The sequence below is a fragment of the Psammomys obesus genome, unplaced genomic scaffold (assembly GCF_907164565.1).
Source record: "Psammomys obesus unplaced genomic scaffold, mPsaObe1.curated_primary_1811, whole genome shotgun sequence".
Taxonomy (NCBI): domain Eukaryota; kingdom Metazoa; phylum Chordata; class Mammalia; order Rodentia; family Muridae; genus Psammomys; species Psammomys obesus.
This window is the reverse complement of record NW_026593286.1, coordinates 41,132,503-41,147,990: the sequence shown is the minus strand read 5'-3', so window position 1 is coordinate 41,147,990 and position 15,488 is coordinate 41,132,503. Positions and strand designations below refer to the sequence as shown.

The 15,488-nt window shown below is 43.5% G+C and overlaps 1 protein-coding gene across 2 annotated transcripts in view; it reads right to left on the bottom strand.

Annotated features, from left to right (window-relative positions):
- Stat1 (signal transducer and activator of transcription 1) overlaps positions 1-15,488 on the bottom strand; it is a 42,967-nt gene that overhangs the window by 18,892 nt on the left and 8,587 nt on the right. For both annotated transcript variants that reach the window (XM_055616419.1, XM_055616418.1), the window contains exons 6-11: positions 10,328-10,417; positions 6,330-6,408; positions 5,081-5,172; positions 4,588-4,739; positions 2,444-2,602; positions 1,348-1,440 (exon numbers count right to left, since the gene is read on the bottom strand). In XM_055616419.1, the coding sequence (XP_055472394.1) occupies positions 1,348-1,440; positions 2,444-2,602; positions 4,588-4,739; positions 5,081-5,172; positions 6,330-6,408; positions 10,328-10,417 (665 nt within the window). The remainder of the gene's footprint in view (positions 1-1,347; positions 1,441-2,443; positions 2,603-4,587; positions 4,740-5,080; positions 5,173-6,329; positions 6,409-10,327; positions 10,418-15,488) is intronic.

Here is a 15,488-nt window from a genome sequence, read left to right as displayed (position 1 = left end):
ATCAGAAAAAAGCAGGAAGGCTGCAGGCTCCAGAACACTGAAGGGGCTGTAAAGGAGAGAGAGGCCAGAGCCTCTACATGCTCTGATGCTAGAGTTACTTAGATCACAGAGCACTGGTACAGCCCGGTGAAAGATACAAGTTCACTCACCAGAAAAATGCATACACCATAATCTACACTCACACACACTCCTGCAGTGTCTGTCTGGGCTTCCTAGCTCCATTATGAGCCTATTTAGGCTCATCAGGGGACGGCTGCTGGGAACTTTAAGTGAAGAGATCTAGCCAGCCCAATCAGAGTAAAAATGGCTCCGGCAGGCCTTGCCCTTCTCCCTGTCATTCTGCCTTGCTAAAAACCGTTAGGTTACATTACTGAAGCTAGCCATAAAGGTCTATTCCCTTCAGCCACTTCTTCCTCCAGAGGCTGACTACCAACTTCCAGAGTTCAAAGGACTGAAGTCTAACAATCAAAAGCTGCCTTTGGCTCACCTAATTAACGTGTCCAATTAAAATTAAACACCTCATCCTAACACAGAGTTTCTCCTTTTACCTTTATAAATCGCCATTTGCCTATGGGCCATGTCTGTCTTCTCTCTATCCAGAGGCAGTCCTTTGTCCTACTCCAGGACAAATACCCTTCCTCTCTCCTTTGTCCCCTTTCTCCCCCACCCACCCCCTTCTCCCTCTTCCTCTATCTCCTGTCTTTGTCACTTATCCCTGCCTTCTGTCCCTCTGAGGCAAATTGATCTCCTTTCTTTTGAGGCCTTGCTCTTGCGGTACCTTGAACCTGATTTGAGGTTCCCTACACCAAGTTACTTTTACTGTATTTACAATTGGAAGAAACAGGCAAATGTGTAGATATGTAACTATATTAGTTATGCTTCTATTTTGAGAACACAGCTTGGCTATTCCAAGTAAGAATTCATATTAAAATGACTACTGGAAAATTGCTTTCTCTAGAGCACTCTATACAGCTAGTTTCTAAGAGGAAATTAAAGAGTCAGTTGTGGTGATACACAACTGTTATCCCAGCATCTGGAAAGCTGACACATGAGCATTATAATTTTGAAGCAAGTTGGGGTGAAAAAAAGGATGGTGTATTAAAGGTGGTATATTAAAAACCTATTGACTAAAATTTATTTATTGTGCAACATTTATAGACACCACTTTCCCCACTCTTAGATTACAGTTATTACAATAAAACTGACAAGTTTATATAGCCATTTGGCTTTTCTTCTTATGTATATCTGTAGAATCAATTCCTAGCTGACAATACTGGGACAAAATTCTAACATTAAACTCTAACAGAGTTGTGGGGCAGGCAGCACATGGAACTGTATATTCATTACCTCAACTTCACAGTGAACTGTACCCCAGTCTTCAAGACCAGTGGTCTCTGAGGATGAGTTGGCATGCATGGCTGTCGTTCTACCACGAAGGAGCTATCAAAGTCCAGGAAAGCACAGATAAATCAGCATTCCCATCAGTTAAAGCAGCAGAAAAACAAATTAATAACTTTTCCCTAAGGAGGCAATAGATGGAAAAATTGAAGGACTGAAAATAGGGGAGCATTAAAAAATATTCTTTTGTTTCCAATTTTTAAGAAGTTTAATCTACATCCCAAATTAGTATATCTTTAATTATAATTGCATATCATCAGTTTTTCCCAGAATCTAAAGGGACAAATCAAAAACTAATTTCTTCAGTTTATCTGGCTCATATTTCTTAGCTGAAATTAAGGGGACACATTAGAAAAATGACTTTCCCCAGACTCCTATGTTTCACATCATTAGTACTAAATAGTCTCCCTAAGAAGGCAAAAAGAGACAATCCTTTGTCAACTTCCCGTGTGAAGATGGGTTTCAGAATACTCATGATAAATTTGGTAAAATTTAACAATTTGTAATGTTCATTCTAATGCATATCTACTGGAAAATATCTGAATTCTCATTTTACTCTATAACCATTGAAAAATATTTTGAGAGGCTGTCAAACTGCGTAAGAAAAGTAATGTTGGCTGCAAGTGTGGCCTGACCGATGGGTCACGGCGGAAAAGAGGCCATGATGGTACAGCCGAGGGGTCCAAGGGGCTAGCTGGCAAGGAAGGACCAGACCAAATGCCCGGTGTGGGTGTTACAGCCGAGGCAGAAAGACTGCTGGGAAGCTGCTGCCGGAGCTCAAAAGACAGGATCTGAGAGATGGCATATGTGGAGGCCACAGTACAGGGAGAGAGGGACAGGCACCTGAGGCTGGACTGGCTGGGCACAGACTGGCTGGGGGGGGGAAAGAGTGAAAACTACCATACTTTCCTTAGGAAGCCAAAAGAAGGAAGAGACATTCAAGAATCAAGTGCCATTAAAAATTGATACAGGCTATCAAAACCTCCCAAACTACCCGAACGGCCACAGATGGTCTTCTGGATGAGGCCACTCCGCCTGGCCTCACCTCTGAATGAGCTGCTGGAAGAGGACAAAGCAGCGATCCCATAACACCTGCTTGTTTTTTGTGACAGGATCCTGTTCATAGGTGAATTTCTGCTCCAACTCCTCCAGCTTTTTAAGCTGCTGACGAACCTGCTGCAGACTCTCTGCAACAATGGTGAACCTGGAAAGGTACAAGACATGGGTTCTCAATGAGCAATAGTTCCAAAGCAGCCTGGATTAAAGAGAATCACAGAACCATCACATGGTATGGGTAACATGGAATTATACTTCACATGTGGGGAGAAGTGGGGAGATGGAGGCCTGTGGTAGCATTAAGCTTAGTTACTTGCAGAAAAAAATAAAAAACAGCAAGCACTGAAGAATTACAACATGGTCAAAGGCCTCTCTCTGTATAGTTCTCAGAGCTATTGTCCTGGATGATTTGGTCAACTTGACACAAGGTAGTTTTCTGGGAAAAGGAACCTCAATTGAAAAATTACCTCCATCACACAAAGCCTGTGGGCATTTTCTTAATTAGTGACTGATGTAAGAGGGCCCAGCCCATTGTGGGTGGTGCCAACCCATAGCAAGTTATTCTAGGGTGTATAAGAAAGCAAGCTGAAAGGTATGGGGAGCAATCCAGTAAGGCCTCCTTGGTCTCTGCCTCAGTTCCTCCTTTCAGATTCCTGCTTTGAGTTCCTGCCCTGACTTCCCTCAGAAATGGAGTATGACTTGAGAGTTGTAAGCTGAAATAAACCATTTTCTCCCCAAGTTGCTTTTACCACAGCAATAGAAACCCTAAGACAGGCACACAAGGCAAGACACTCAGGGCAGGGCTCCAGATGATCTGTGACTTTAAAGAATCTAGAATTTCAAAAGGGCAGAAGACAGAGGCAGGGGACCAGCAAAGCAGGTATCTTCAGGCAGCATAAGAGGACTAAAAGAGCCCCAGAAGGTTTTTATGTGGAGACAGTGCTGGCACTGCAGGACCTCTTAGAGACACTTGGAGCGACCAAGAAGTTGGGAGAGGAAAAGAATGAAAGAGGAGCCCAGGTCACACTCCATAAAGCTGAGACTACTGAGGAAGCTGGTGATGGCTCTGAGGTTTTCCCTTCCTGAGAGTCAGTTGCTAAGTACATCACAGCTTCTGAACCAGGCACATAGGGCTGTCACATTATTCAGAGAACCACAGTAGATCTCCCACTGAAAACACCCACTTCCCTGGTAGCTTTATAGGCTCCAACCCTCAGCACCAGGAGGGGCACCTCACCATGATGTGAGAAAGTAAGATGGTGGCTGCATGCTTTGTTGAGGAGAATCTGCCTAGTGTGTCCCAGCTCCCAAATGACTCAGAGAAAATGGCAACCTACATACTGGAACTTAGAGCCACTGAAAGAGGCTTGGTGGTCTATGGCAAACACCATGTTCTCCAGCTAGGCCAGGGCTGATGAGCTGAGGGCCTAAGGAGTAAGTATCCCTCATGAGACAAATAGGGTTGGGGAACTCTTCTCTCCCCATAACAAATATGGGATATATACAGATGATTCACAGATAGAGATAAATGGCTATATGTTAATTTTAACTAAAAAAAAAAAAAGACTTCAATCTCAAGAAAATAATCCCACTAGACCTTTGTCCCATGGGCTCCTGCTGACTATCTCAGCCCATAGTGCCCTCATTTTCATTCCAGGATCCCTCTGCTCCTAAAGCACCCCTTTACTCTCAGCTAGTGCAAGGCTCTTAAGGGGGAAGTCCCCCAAATCAATCTTCTATTCCCAGAATAGTATTTGCCATCCAGCCAACATATTTAGTGGGTGGATGACTGAGTGGATGGCCCAAAAGAAACTGTTAATTAATCTAAGCCCTTAAGATATTTTGTTTTTAATAAGTATCAGGTCTCAAGTTCCTAAATGGGCTAGGTAACAACTATGGGTTTTTGTATAGTCAAATGATACATGTCCAAACCAAGCAGATGTGGCTGAACACGGCAACAGCCATATGTATCACTCACTGTACTTGCCAAATGTTCTAGGGCAAGAAGCTGAACTGTGTCAAAGGACATAGTGCAGTGCTGACTGGCCGTGAGACTACCAGCCTAACGGTGTTCTGGATCAGTGTCTGTGGCCCGCACATGAGCTGCCAACATCCACTCCAGGAAATTCTCACCAGCTTTGCAGCTGATCGAGGCAGGCGTTGGGTGGTCCCCCGATACAGGCACTCTGCTGTCGTCGCTTCCACTCCACTAACTCATCATTGATCAGGGTGTTCTGCGTGAGCTCGATGGCATTCAACAACTCTCTGATTTTGTGAATTATCTCCTAACAGGAGAGGAAGAACCAAGGTGAAATAAATTCATTTGTAACTACTGAACTTTGAGAGATTTCTTTAGGCAGAGCACATATTTTTTTCATTCTCTGCTGCAGCTCTAAGCAAGAGGGTAATGGATTTAACTTTTCCTGGCCCATGAGCTGGCTCAGCAGGTAAAGGTGCTTGCCGAAACCAAGCCTGATCCCAGCACTTGTGAGAGTGAGGAGTGACCCCTGCCAGCTGTTCTCTGAAACCCCCCAACTAAATAAAATGTAATTAAAAAATGAAGCTTCTTTTCTCTTTTAAGCCGAAGCCTGTTATTTCTGCTCCATGATCAGGATGCAGTCCCTACCTTTCTCTTATTGTCAAGCATTAAAAACATCTTATGGAGCAGCAGCTGTTCCTGCTTTTGGTCATTCTTCGCCACACCATTGGCTTCACTTTCTGTGAATGAAGGAACAGGAGATTAGGCTAAATGTGCAAGGAGATAAATCCAACTAAAAGCAAGGTTCACATAAACTCAGGTAACACATGATAAAAATCCAAAGTCTGACTGGTGTTTGATGTTCATTGTAAAATTGCCAGAATCTAGAATCCAGTGGAGACAGGCTCCTGGCATGCCTGTGTGGGATTATTCTAATTACAGTAACCAATGTGGGAAAACCCACCCTGACTATGAGGTGTGTGTGTCGGGGGGAGGGCAGGACTAGCGCCTGGGCACGAATCCTGGACTACACAGTAGAGAGAGGGAGCTTAGCCACAGCATGCATCTGTCTCCCTCTGCTTCCTGCTTGGATGCAGTGTGACCAGCTGCTCCAAGCTGACTGACTACCCACTGTAATGACTGTACCTAGAACTGTAAGCTAAAATGAACCCCTTCGCCCTTAAGCTGCTTTTGTCATTTTCTCACAGCAACAGGGAAAGAAACTAAGACAGTATTTACTGGGAAGAGAGAGAGAGAGAGAAATATCCTAAGTATAAAACCAGTTAATTGTATCCACACTTAAACCAAGTGCCAGTTCTCAGCAACCCACATAAATTGGAAATCTTACTATCTACTACATAAGTCACTGTCCAAATTTCAATTAAGTGAACATAACAATGGGTAAAACTTCACGTAAGTATATCCGAGGCATGTCTATGGCCTCGAGGGAGTAGACAAACCAGGAAGTATTAGCTGAGGTTCTTTTCTCCCAGCTACACTAATAATCTCCCTATTGGCCAAATGATTCCCAGGGTATGTGTTCTGTAGACTGGCCTTCTGGGACCATTTTAGTTTATGTTATCATTAAAAACAAGCGGCAACAATGAAACACGGTGCTGCCTTCTCATTTTAGAAATATATGACAGCATTAATGGGCGTTAGGACATAGAAATTCCATCTGGTAACGGTTCTGTCACTGCGAACAAATATTTTGTTCTTCTCCCCTGAAGACATTCGACAACAGTTGGAAACAAGTTTGACTGTCACTCTTGGGAGTTGGTGGATAGTGCTATAAGCATCTATGATTCTGGGTCATCAGGAAGCCCAAAGCAACCAAGTGGTTAGAACTAGTGGAGACAGAGAAAACATAGCCAATTGATACTGTTTTAATTCTTACCTCTGTTCTGTGAGGTTTTGCATTTAAAGTCATATTCATCTTGTAAATCTTCTAGGGTCTTGATTTCCTGCTCTATGCACTGCAAGCGAAGATATAAATGAGCTTCCTAACATCCCAATGGGCCAGCTTTAGAGAACTCTAATCTTTCACACACATATTTTAATAAGAACAGTTTTCAGAGGGTGAGACAAGCCTGCAGCTTCCAGCTGAGGAACATGATGTGAGGTGAAGTAAGCCTTGGTATACCACTTACTGACCAAACCATCAGGATGAGAAAACCAGACCCCAGAAAAACAGAAAAGCAGAAACCAGGAACTTGGCTTTAGCATGAGGAATTTATCTATAGCTGAATGATACATAGTAAAATGCCTGGAATATATGTGGCCTCTTGACCCCTTTGGTACATTGAACTGCACATATAACGTGGCACCTCAGGGGGAGGTGATCAAAGAGGCAGCCAGTGAGTTCATGTCAGAGACAGTTCCTGTTCCCATTATTAGGACACCCACTTGGACACTGAACTGCCATGAATTATATCTGTGCAGGGGTTCTAGATTATCTCCATGTATGGTACTTGTTTCAACTATCAGTCTCAGAAAAGACCCCTGGGCCCAGATTTTTTGGTTCTGTTGCTCTTCTTGTGGACCTCGTGTTCCTTCCAGGTCTTTCATTTCCCCCTTCTTCCATAAGATTCCCTGCACTCTGCCCAAAGTTTGGCCATGAGTCTCAGCATCTGCTTTGATACCCTGCTGGGTAGAGCCTTTCAGAGGTCCTGTGTGGTAGGCTCCTGTCTTGTTCCCTGTTTTCTCCCTCTTCCGATGTCCCTCCCATTTGCCTTACTGAAAGAAAATTGATCATCTGATCCAGGGTCCTCCTTCTTGATTAGCTTCTTTAGGTGTACAGATTTTAGTATGCTTATCCTTAATGCCTTAGTTTTTGAAGAAACTTCAAATACACTATGGCACCAACAATTCTGGATGGTAGCCTTGGACAGCAAACACTATTAGGACCAACAGCCGTTGTACAGAGTAGACCTCCACATGATCTGGCAGACATCCAAATCCCTCCCCCTACAGCTTTCCCTTCAACTCAGGGTCAGTGTGTTGAATTGTATCCCATCTTGTTCACCCAGTACAAGTCTCAACTTTGCCATGAGCTGTATGACAGGTACAGCCCTGATGTGACCTACTTGCTACTCCGTGCTTAGATGCTCACAAATCTTAGTTCCTCTTCTCCATACCCTACCACTGTGGACCCAGCAGAAAGCAGTGGATTGACATCTCACTGCGGCTCTTCAGCCACTTTCTATAACTCTCCCCTGACAAAGAGGACGGACTGAAGACTGGACACTTTCCTTTGAAATGAGGAAGAGAAACTGTGCAGAGTTAAGCTGGGGAGCCCAGATCCCTATCCCTCTACCCCCGTCCCTACCTTCAGGAACTACAGTTATCTTGGGGGGGAGGTGTTCTTAAAGAAATGTCAGTATCAGTTTTCCTGTAGGTCTCAGCCCCTGTGCTCAGTTCTGAGCAAGCTGCAGAAGAGTTTGGGCAGGGGTGACCATGAACAGACAAGTTGATCGTGTGAATTCACGGACAGCTAAGTCTAGAAAGCCGACCTGTAAGACAGTGTGAGTGCCACTGGTATGAGATCCCGAGTCTGTCAGCACTCGGGAGATGAATGTGCTGTCCAGAGCTACAGGAAGGAGAGGCTAGTCCTACTAGCTTGAAACAAGGTGCCCTGGTCAAGCTCCTCTAATTCTGGACTGCGAATACAATTCTGTAGTATTTAGACCTAACGCCATTTCAGAGTCGAAGGACTTTCTCAGAGGCTGTATGTGTTCATTCTGATGAAGCAGAGTGGACTTCAAAGGACACAAGTGGGTACACTCCTGCCCACTGACTCTCCTACTTGCATGTGTTTTGTACCTGCCTTGACTCTAGACCACCTTCACCCTAGGTACCCTGATGAGAAACACTTACTTCTCAGCACTGCGTTCAGACCTCATAAAACTGGATGTCATGAGTGAAAACGTGTTTGTGTTTATCAGAATGTCGTCAGTCCTCTACACTATGAGGAGAACTACGTTCTTCCAAAGGGCAGAGATAACATGCTTCATACAGTGTCGATGTATCTACATCACGAGGACCAGGCCAGTCAGGGATGCTTGGGAGCATTAATCCTGATCCATCTGCAGTGAGTATTTCGTGGATTTCGGAGAAGAGTTGGACTTTTATTTTAACTGACCAGGAAGAAGCTGACTGCAACTCTGAGTGTATGCCCTTCTGAAAATGAATGTCTGCAGACGTGTTAACAAGAGCAAAGTCTTATGAAGCTCCCTAGACTATATGCCCTCTGCCTTCTACTCCAGGAAACAGGAACGGTGCTGGTGCCTCCAAAGCTGCAGCTGTGTGAAGCAGCCCCTTCACAGGGGGTAAGGACACCTTTGTACTGCGACCTCCGGCAGAATCGCCCACCTCAGTCTCTCTCCACCAAAGGCTGCATTTCACTATTATTTAGTCAAGTACTCAACTATGCTGTATCTCTATACTTGCCCAGAGTCCGACAAGTTAGCCTAAAGCAGAAATGAGACTAATTTCTAAGTGACATAGTAATTAATCCTGCTGAGCGGTCTCCCCAGTCTCTTATATTTTTAATATTAATAACATTATGCTTTTAAAAAGAACATTTTCAAGACAAGAAAATGTAAAAATTATCAACCTTACATCACTTGGCTTAGGGTCTAGATTCTGATTTCTCTGTACAATTGCATGCGTGTGGTATGCGTGTGTGTGTGAGGTGCGTGAATGTGGGTGCACACTTGTGCATTCACGTGGGCGCATCCCTCTCTGTGACTCTTCTCTGCTTCTTGAGAAAGGGTCCCTCCTTGAGCCTGGTGCTAGGCTGGCAGCTAGCAAGCCTCAGTGACACCAGTAACACCACAGCACACCTGGGCTACAAGTCTAACTGGCCACACAGGCTTACTGAATGGGCTCTGGGCATTCGAACTCAGGTCCCCATGCTCCTTGGTGACCACACCACCTACTGAGTCAGCTTCCTGGTCCTTCCCTATCACAGCTGATTCTCCGTCACTGATTTAAAAGTTCCATTGTGAAACACACAGTAGAAAAACAACCTCATGGGAAACCTCACCCCTTCCAAGTAAGAAGGGTGAGCTGGGCCGTCCTGGTAGGTTTACCAAGATTACCAGGGTCCTCTTACCCAGACAAGAAACTGTACGCTCATCCTAGAAATAAGCTCATGTGTTTGGGAGCTGATCACCTTTCTATATATTCGTCCTCTGGATTTCCCAGCTATTTCCACACTAAGGCTCCACTATTTCTACTTTAGTGGAACACTTCCCTAATGCTATAGAAGAAAGCTGCTGCAGGAATCTGGGCTCAGGAAGAGTGCTGTCTGAAGCCCCTAAGCTCAGGCCATGTGCCCATTACCTAGACCTCTGGCACTACTGAACCTCTCAGCTGGGAGGCCTTTTCCACAAATATCCTTCACATGGAGTAGGGTGGACATGAGGGGACCCCAGTCATTCGCTTCCATCAACCTTCTTGAGGATTTATCTTAAAGTTGCTGTAGATATTCTAAAAGTGTATCAAGATGCATTTGAATGAAATGGCTTTTGTTCATCTTCTGAGTCTTAGAGAAAAACAGTGGGTCATGCTTATCCTGGAGCCTTGTGTAACTCCATGGAAGCCCTAAGAGAAACGTGGATACATAGGGCTCATAGGTGCAACATCTAATTTGCTGGACAATGAGGGCAAAACCAACCGCGACTACAGATTCCACAAAGGAGAAAAAGAAGCTCAGAATTTAGAAGCCAAAGCAGAGGCTATAAAACACGCAGCTGATCAATTTTCTTACTTCTGGTTTAGAACTTTAGAATGATTTTTTTTTCTTTTCAACTATTAAGTTCAACACTCAGTGAAAACAAAACTTCTTTCCTTTCAAAGTAGGAAAAAGGCCTGTATTCAGTTAGTACTTACCATGACTTGGTCCTTCACATTTCTGACTTTACAGTCCAGCTCCTTCTGCTTATCTAGCATCACAGTGTTCTGAATATTCCCCTCCTGTGCCTTTAAAGGGAAACACACTGTTAACAGCGTCATTTTCTCTGGTGCATTTATTCACTTGGTCACGTTCTGAAGTCCATCATACCTTGTGGCCTGCCTGCCTTAAGACATTACAGATCTTACTAGAGACCCTCCATATGTGTACCAAAACAAAACCCCCAAACCTCATTTCCCCTGAAAAAATGCTGGAAAACTATTAATAAAGCCACAGAAATGTAGGCATACTCATGTCAAGGGCTTGTACAAGTTTCCATTAATCTATGTAGTTTAATGAAGCCATGTTCGCATTATTCCAGGTTTGTAAAATTCTGTACAGAGATTGTACACAAAGCCCAGGAACTGTTAGCCTAAGACCTTGTGGTTCAAAATGTTGTCCCGATGCCTACGGAACCTTCGCCTCACAGTCTATTGGAGATGCAAACTTGGGTCCTAACCAGGTCCTAGCCACCATCTGAATCAGAACCCACTTCAGCTCCAGCCCACTGACTTAGAGGTATACCAAAATTAAAGGCACTGACATTCAGGACTCTGGAACTACTGCTCAACCACAAAATCTATAGTAAATATGAACCTCAACTCTCCTGGGAATAATCAAAATACTCGGGAATCAATGTCTCTGTCCACGGTGGGTAAGCCCTAGTTTGTTCACTTAGTACACATTTGCTTGGGAAATGTTAGGCAATATTCTGGACCTAGCTGTGAGTAGTCAAATAGTGCCTGTATTCAGAGATCCTAATAAAAACGTGTTTGCTATGCCCTTCACAGCACAGACCCTACCAGATTTTACCTCCTATTAGGAAAGTTTGTCCTAGTCAAAGATACAGGTCACAGTATTTTCCCCTAGTGCTTTCGGTTCTTCAAATATTAACCTTTAAAATATCCTATATGTTGTTTTTTTAAACTAATAGATAAAAACATGAAAAATGCATATAGTAATGGTCATATAACACTTCAGTTTATCAATATTGAGTACTATTTGAATCAGAGCAAAAATATCTGTCTCCTCAGTCATATATCATTTCTTCATGGTAAACCACTCAGCACCGAGTACAGCTTGGCACCCACTGGCTTCTGGATTACACAGCAACTGTTACAATAGTTACTAGTGAAACAACACCACAGAGCTGCTGCCTTTCAACCTAAGATCTTTATTCTTTTGTCCCGAGACAATCTCATGTATCCCAGAGAAACCCTGTGCTAAGTAATTAAGGTGACCTTGAACTCCTGAGACATCTCCCTTCCCCCCTCCAAGTCCTGAGGTTATAGGGACGCACTATCATTCCACACTGGAAGTTCATGCTTACATTTAATGTGATCATAGAGTTCTCTATGGTACATTTAGTGGGAGGTCTACAGTTTCATGGTACTCTGTGGCACCATCTTTATAACACAGATTTCTGCACGAGCCTGTCTCAGTTTAACTGTTTCTTCTCATCTATCCATTCGTATGCTAGAACCTCTGAACCATGGTTTATTATGCATGGTTTGCAGTGGGCTACCAGAGCTAGTCCCACTGACTACCGTAGTTTCTCAGACATGCCTTGCTGTTTTTATATATTTATTTTTCACATGGCCTGGATTTTAGAATCAGTTTGCATAAATTTAGAACATAGGTTACGATTTTTACTGGGATCACATAAAGATTATTAATTAACTTGAGGAAAGATAATATTTGATGTTCTTTTGTTTCTTTGTTTTTGTTTTTTAAGACACGATTTCTCTGTGTAGCACTGGCTGTCCTGGAACTCACTCTGTGGACCAAGCTGGACTCCAACCCACAGAGATCCACCTGCCTCTGCCCCCCAAGTGCTGGGATCAAAGGTGTGCACCACCACCACCCAGCTGATATTCTTTTTTTTTTTTTTTAAAGAGTATGAATTCTTTAATTTTGGTCAGTGACCAAGAACAGGTTTAGGTTTCAAAGTCTCTTGGTACAGCCAAGACCTCAGGGTACAGTGTTTTAAAATGAAATAAAACAAAACAACAACAACAAAACCACACAATTACATCATGTGTGGTTGATTACATGGTTGATGGTCAGAGTAACCTTGCAATGTTTGTTTAGGTAGAGCATTTCTGTAGTTATTTCAGACACAACATGATAATTAATTTTAATGTGCATCTTCTTCAGTTACTCCAGTTTAAGTTTGTATAAACATTAATTATTTGATTAATATATCTAGACCACAGACCGGGTGATGGAAATCCCAAATGCACTGCCAAAACCCAGGACATGTTCTTAATTCTTACGTGTTTTGTTTTGTTTGGATTTTTTGGTGTTTTAAAATAGTCTCATACAGACAAGACTAGCCTTCAATGTGTTTGTGGCCAGGAACTCCTGACCTTCCTGCCTCTAACTTAATTCTTTAATTAAAGAACTAATTTTTAAATTAAATTAAAAATATTTAATCCTTGTGTTCTTAGTTTTTCTTTCATAACCGTGTTGCCAGTACCACCAACATGGTACTAATCACAATGGAAACAGCAGTCATCCTTACATGTGTTTCTGACATCCTGGAATTTTTAGTGAAATACTATCTCTAGAACATGATGACATGAAGAAGAGCACATAAATTTTATTTTAGCACATCAATGAGAAATCCATCAATTCTTATTTATAAGATGTTTTGTCAAGAATGGGCACAGAACTTTCTGGCATTTTTGAAAAGAAGCAAAGGCTTTCTCTTCTCTTATCTAGTAAGATAGTGAATTATACTAACGTATTTCTCAGACAAAATCTACATTTGTAACCAGTAATAAACCCTGTTTGGTCATGATAAAGAAGTTTTATGGTGAAACACTTAGTTCTGTCCCATGCATTTTCACTTAGGATTTCCATGCAGACCTTACATAGACATTCCTAAGCAGAACTGGGCTGTCACTGTTTCCTGCCCTGCTTTGATCAAACTCCACAGAAAGCTTTCTTTCATTTCAGCAGAAGTCTGAGACGTCTGACTACGATCAGTATCTGACATATGTGCAGCATGTGATGAAAGGGACTTCCCTGGCCATGCAGAATGAGCCACTTCCTTGTGTGGCTTCACAGCAAGGAGAAATTTGCTGTGATCAACTTGAAAGTCCCCAGATCTGCCATGCTGTGTGCACTCTGTTAGAGCCTTATACCCAACAGACAGTGTTCACCAGAGGATCTTGGCTTCCTGCTCCCCTCCTGAACTACCAAGGGCTAATTTGGTGACCAGGGGTTTGAACAGGAATGCTGGAATATGTATTGCTATGTGCGGCTAACGGAGAAGCCTGGAGATCGAGGTAGAGCCCAAGAATCCTCCTGCTTCAATCCATTCATGGGACTGGTATTTCCCTTTTGCCTCTACTCCTCTGCCCTGACTCTTGTCCTGTTAAGAAGTTGCCTCTTTCAGACCACACTGGCAATCATTTAATGCCAATATCATCAAGAGCACTCTGCATGTTTTATAGTGACACTAATATCAAGTGAGGATATGTTTTGGTTTGTTGTTTTGTTTCATTTTTGCCTTTTAACAACCCAGGAACACTGTAGAAGCAGCAAAGGCAGCAAAGGCAGCAAAGGCATTTACAGTCTTCTAGAGAAATCTGAATTTCTCTGGAATGATAATGTAACATTTTCCTAAAACGTTCCTGCAAAGTCATGGCCAGCCAAGCCTAGGGAGTGCCAGGCTCTCAAAAACTAAGGCAGAGAGTGACAGGGAGCACAGCAAACTTCTCATGTCCTCCTCTGGCCTCGACATGCTCATGCAGACACACATGTACACACAAGCACACATGCACAATAAGGGAACACTTTCTGTGTCAACGTATCTAATACTGTATTCTTAGAATGCTCTGAGCGGACTCAGAATTTTGCACCTTTAACTTGTCCAACCTCTTCAGCTATGCATACCTACACACCTGTTTCATGCACATCCTACTGTCCCTCAACCTGCATTATTTTTGAGCACATACCAGGCTTGTTATCCTACTCGTACATATTAAGGCTGAAAAGAGAATGTTAACCTCAGCAAGCAGGGGGAAATAGCAAAGAAGTGTTAGACTGTGGAATGGGTGTCCGCTGCGCCTTCCATTTTCCCGAGTCTCCGACCCCCACCTCGAAACTAAGACTTTCCTTCACATCCAAAGAGGCAAAGTGTTCAACCCGTAGGTGTCATCTGGGAGGCTCGACATTAACCTCTCCCTAGGATATGTAGATTTTTTACAGGAACTCAAAAGCAGGTAAGCCTTCAAGTCCCAGTGGCTAGCTAGCACGTGGGGCTCGTCAGAAATCGCCTAAGTTGCCATTCCAGGCTGAGGGCCAAATGTGAAAAATGGCACGCCAGTGCGTAAAGGTGGGCAGTCACAGCAGTGTGCAGTGGTGGGCAGTCTGTCCTTCTGCCAAGCTCTGCTTTTAGCTGCCTCGCTAGTCTATCTCAAGTACAAGGAGACCACTGCACACTGCTAGCATGAGAATCCCACATAAATAAAACTTCCTCTTCAGGCTTCTGGCATGCATGCCAGGTGGGAGACAGACATTCTCCTCTAAAGGAGTTGAGGCAGCCAGCTTTTGCTCTGATGTGGAAGTGCAGCTTTGCTCTTTAGGGTAGGTACCAAATGAACCATCCAGCTTGAGTCTGTTTACAGACTTAACACATCAAGGTATTCTCATTGTTGTATGGGAATAATAACTAAATCCAGGGATTGTAGGCTTTGACTTTTGAAAAACCTACTTTCTTTGGAGTTCCTTATATGTCTTTCTCCCTTCTCCACCCTAATCTCTTCCAACACCCCAACACCATGTAAGAGAGAAAGGTTAGTGGAAAGAGAAGGTGTAGTTTTCTTTAGTTACTTCCTGCTGGTTAGGATTCTTAAACGCCTCTATCATACTTCAAACTCCTAACCCCAGGAAGGAGAGAAAGAAGGTTAATAGGGACAGGGGATGTAGACCTCTTCAGCCATAATTCTGTGGTGTGATTCCACTCTTTGCTGTCAGGATACCAGCAGTCCAGTCAAACAGCAAATAGGAACCAACAGCAAACGGAAAAACAGCAAACAGCAGTAGCAGCAGCCCTCTGCTGTGCCTGGGGCAGGAAACAGCAGCAGCAGC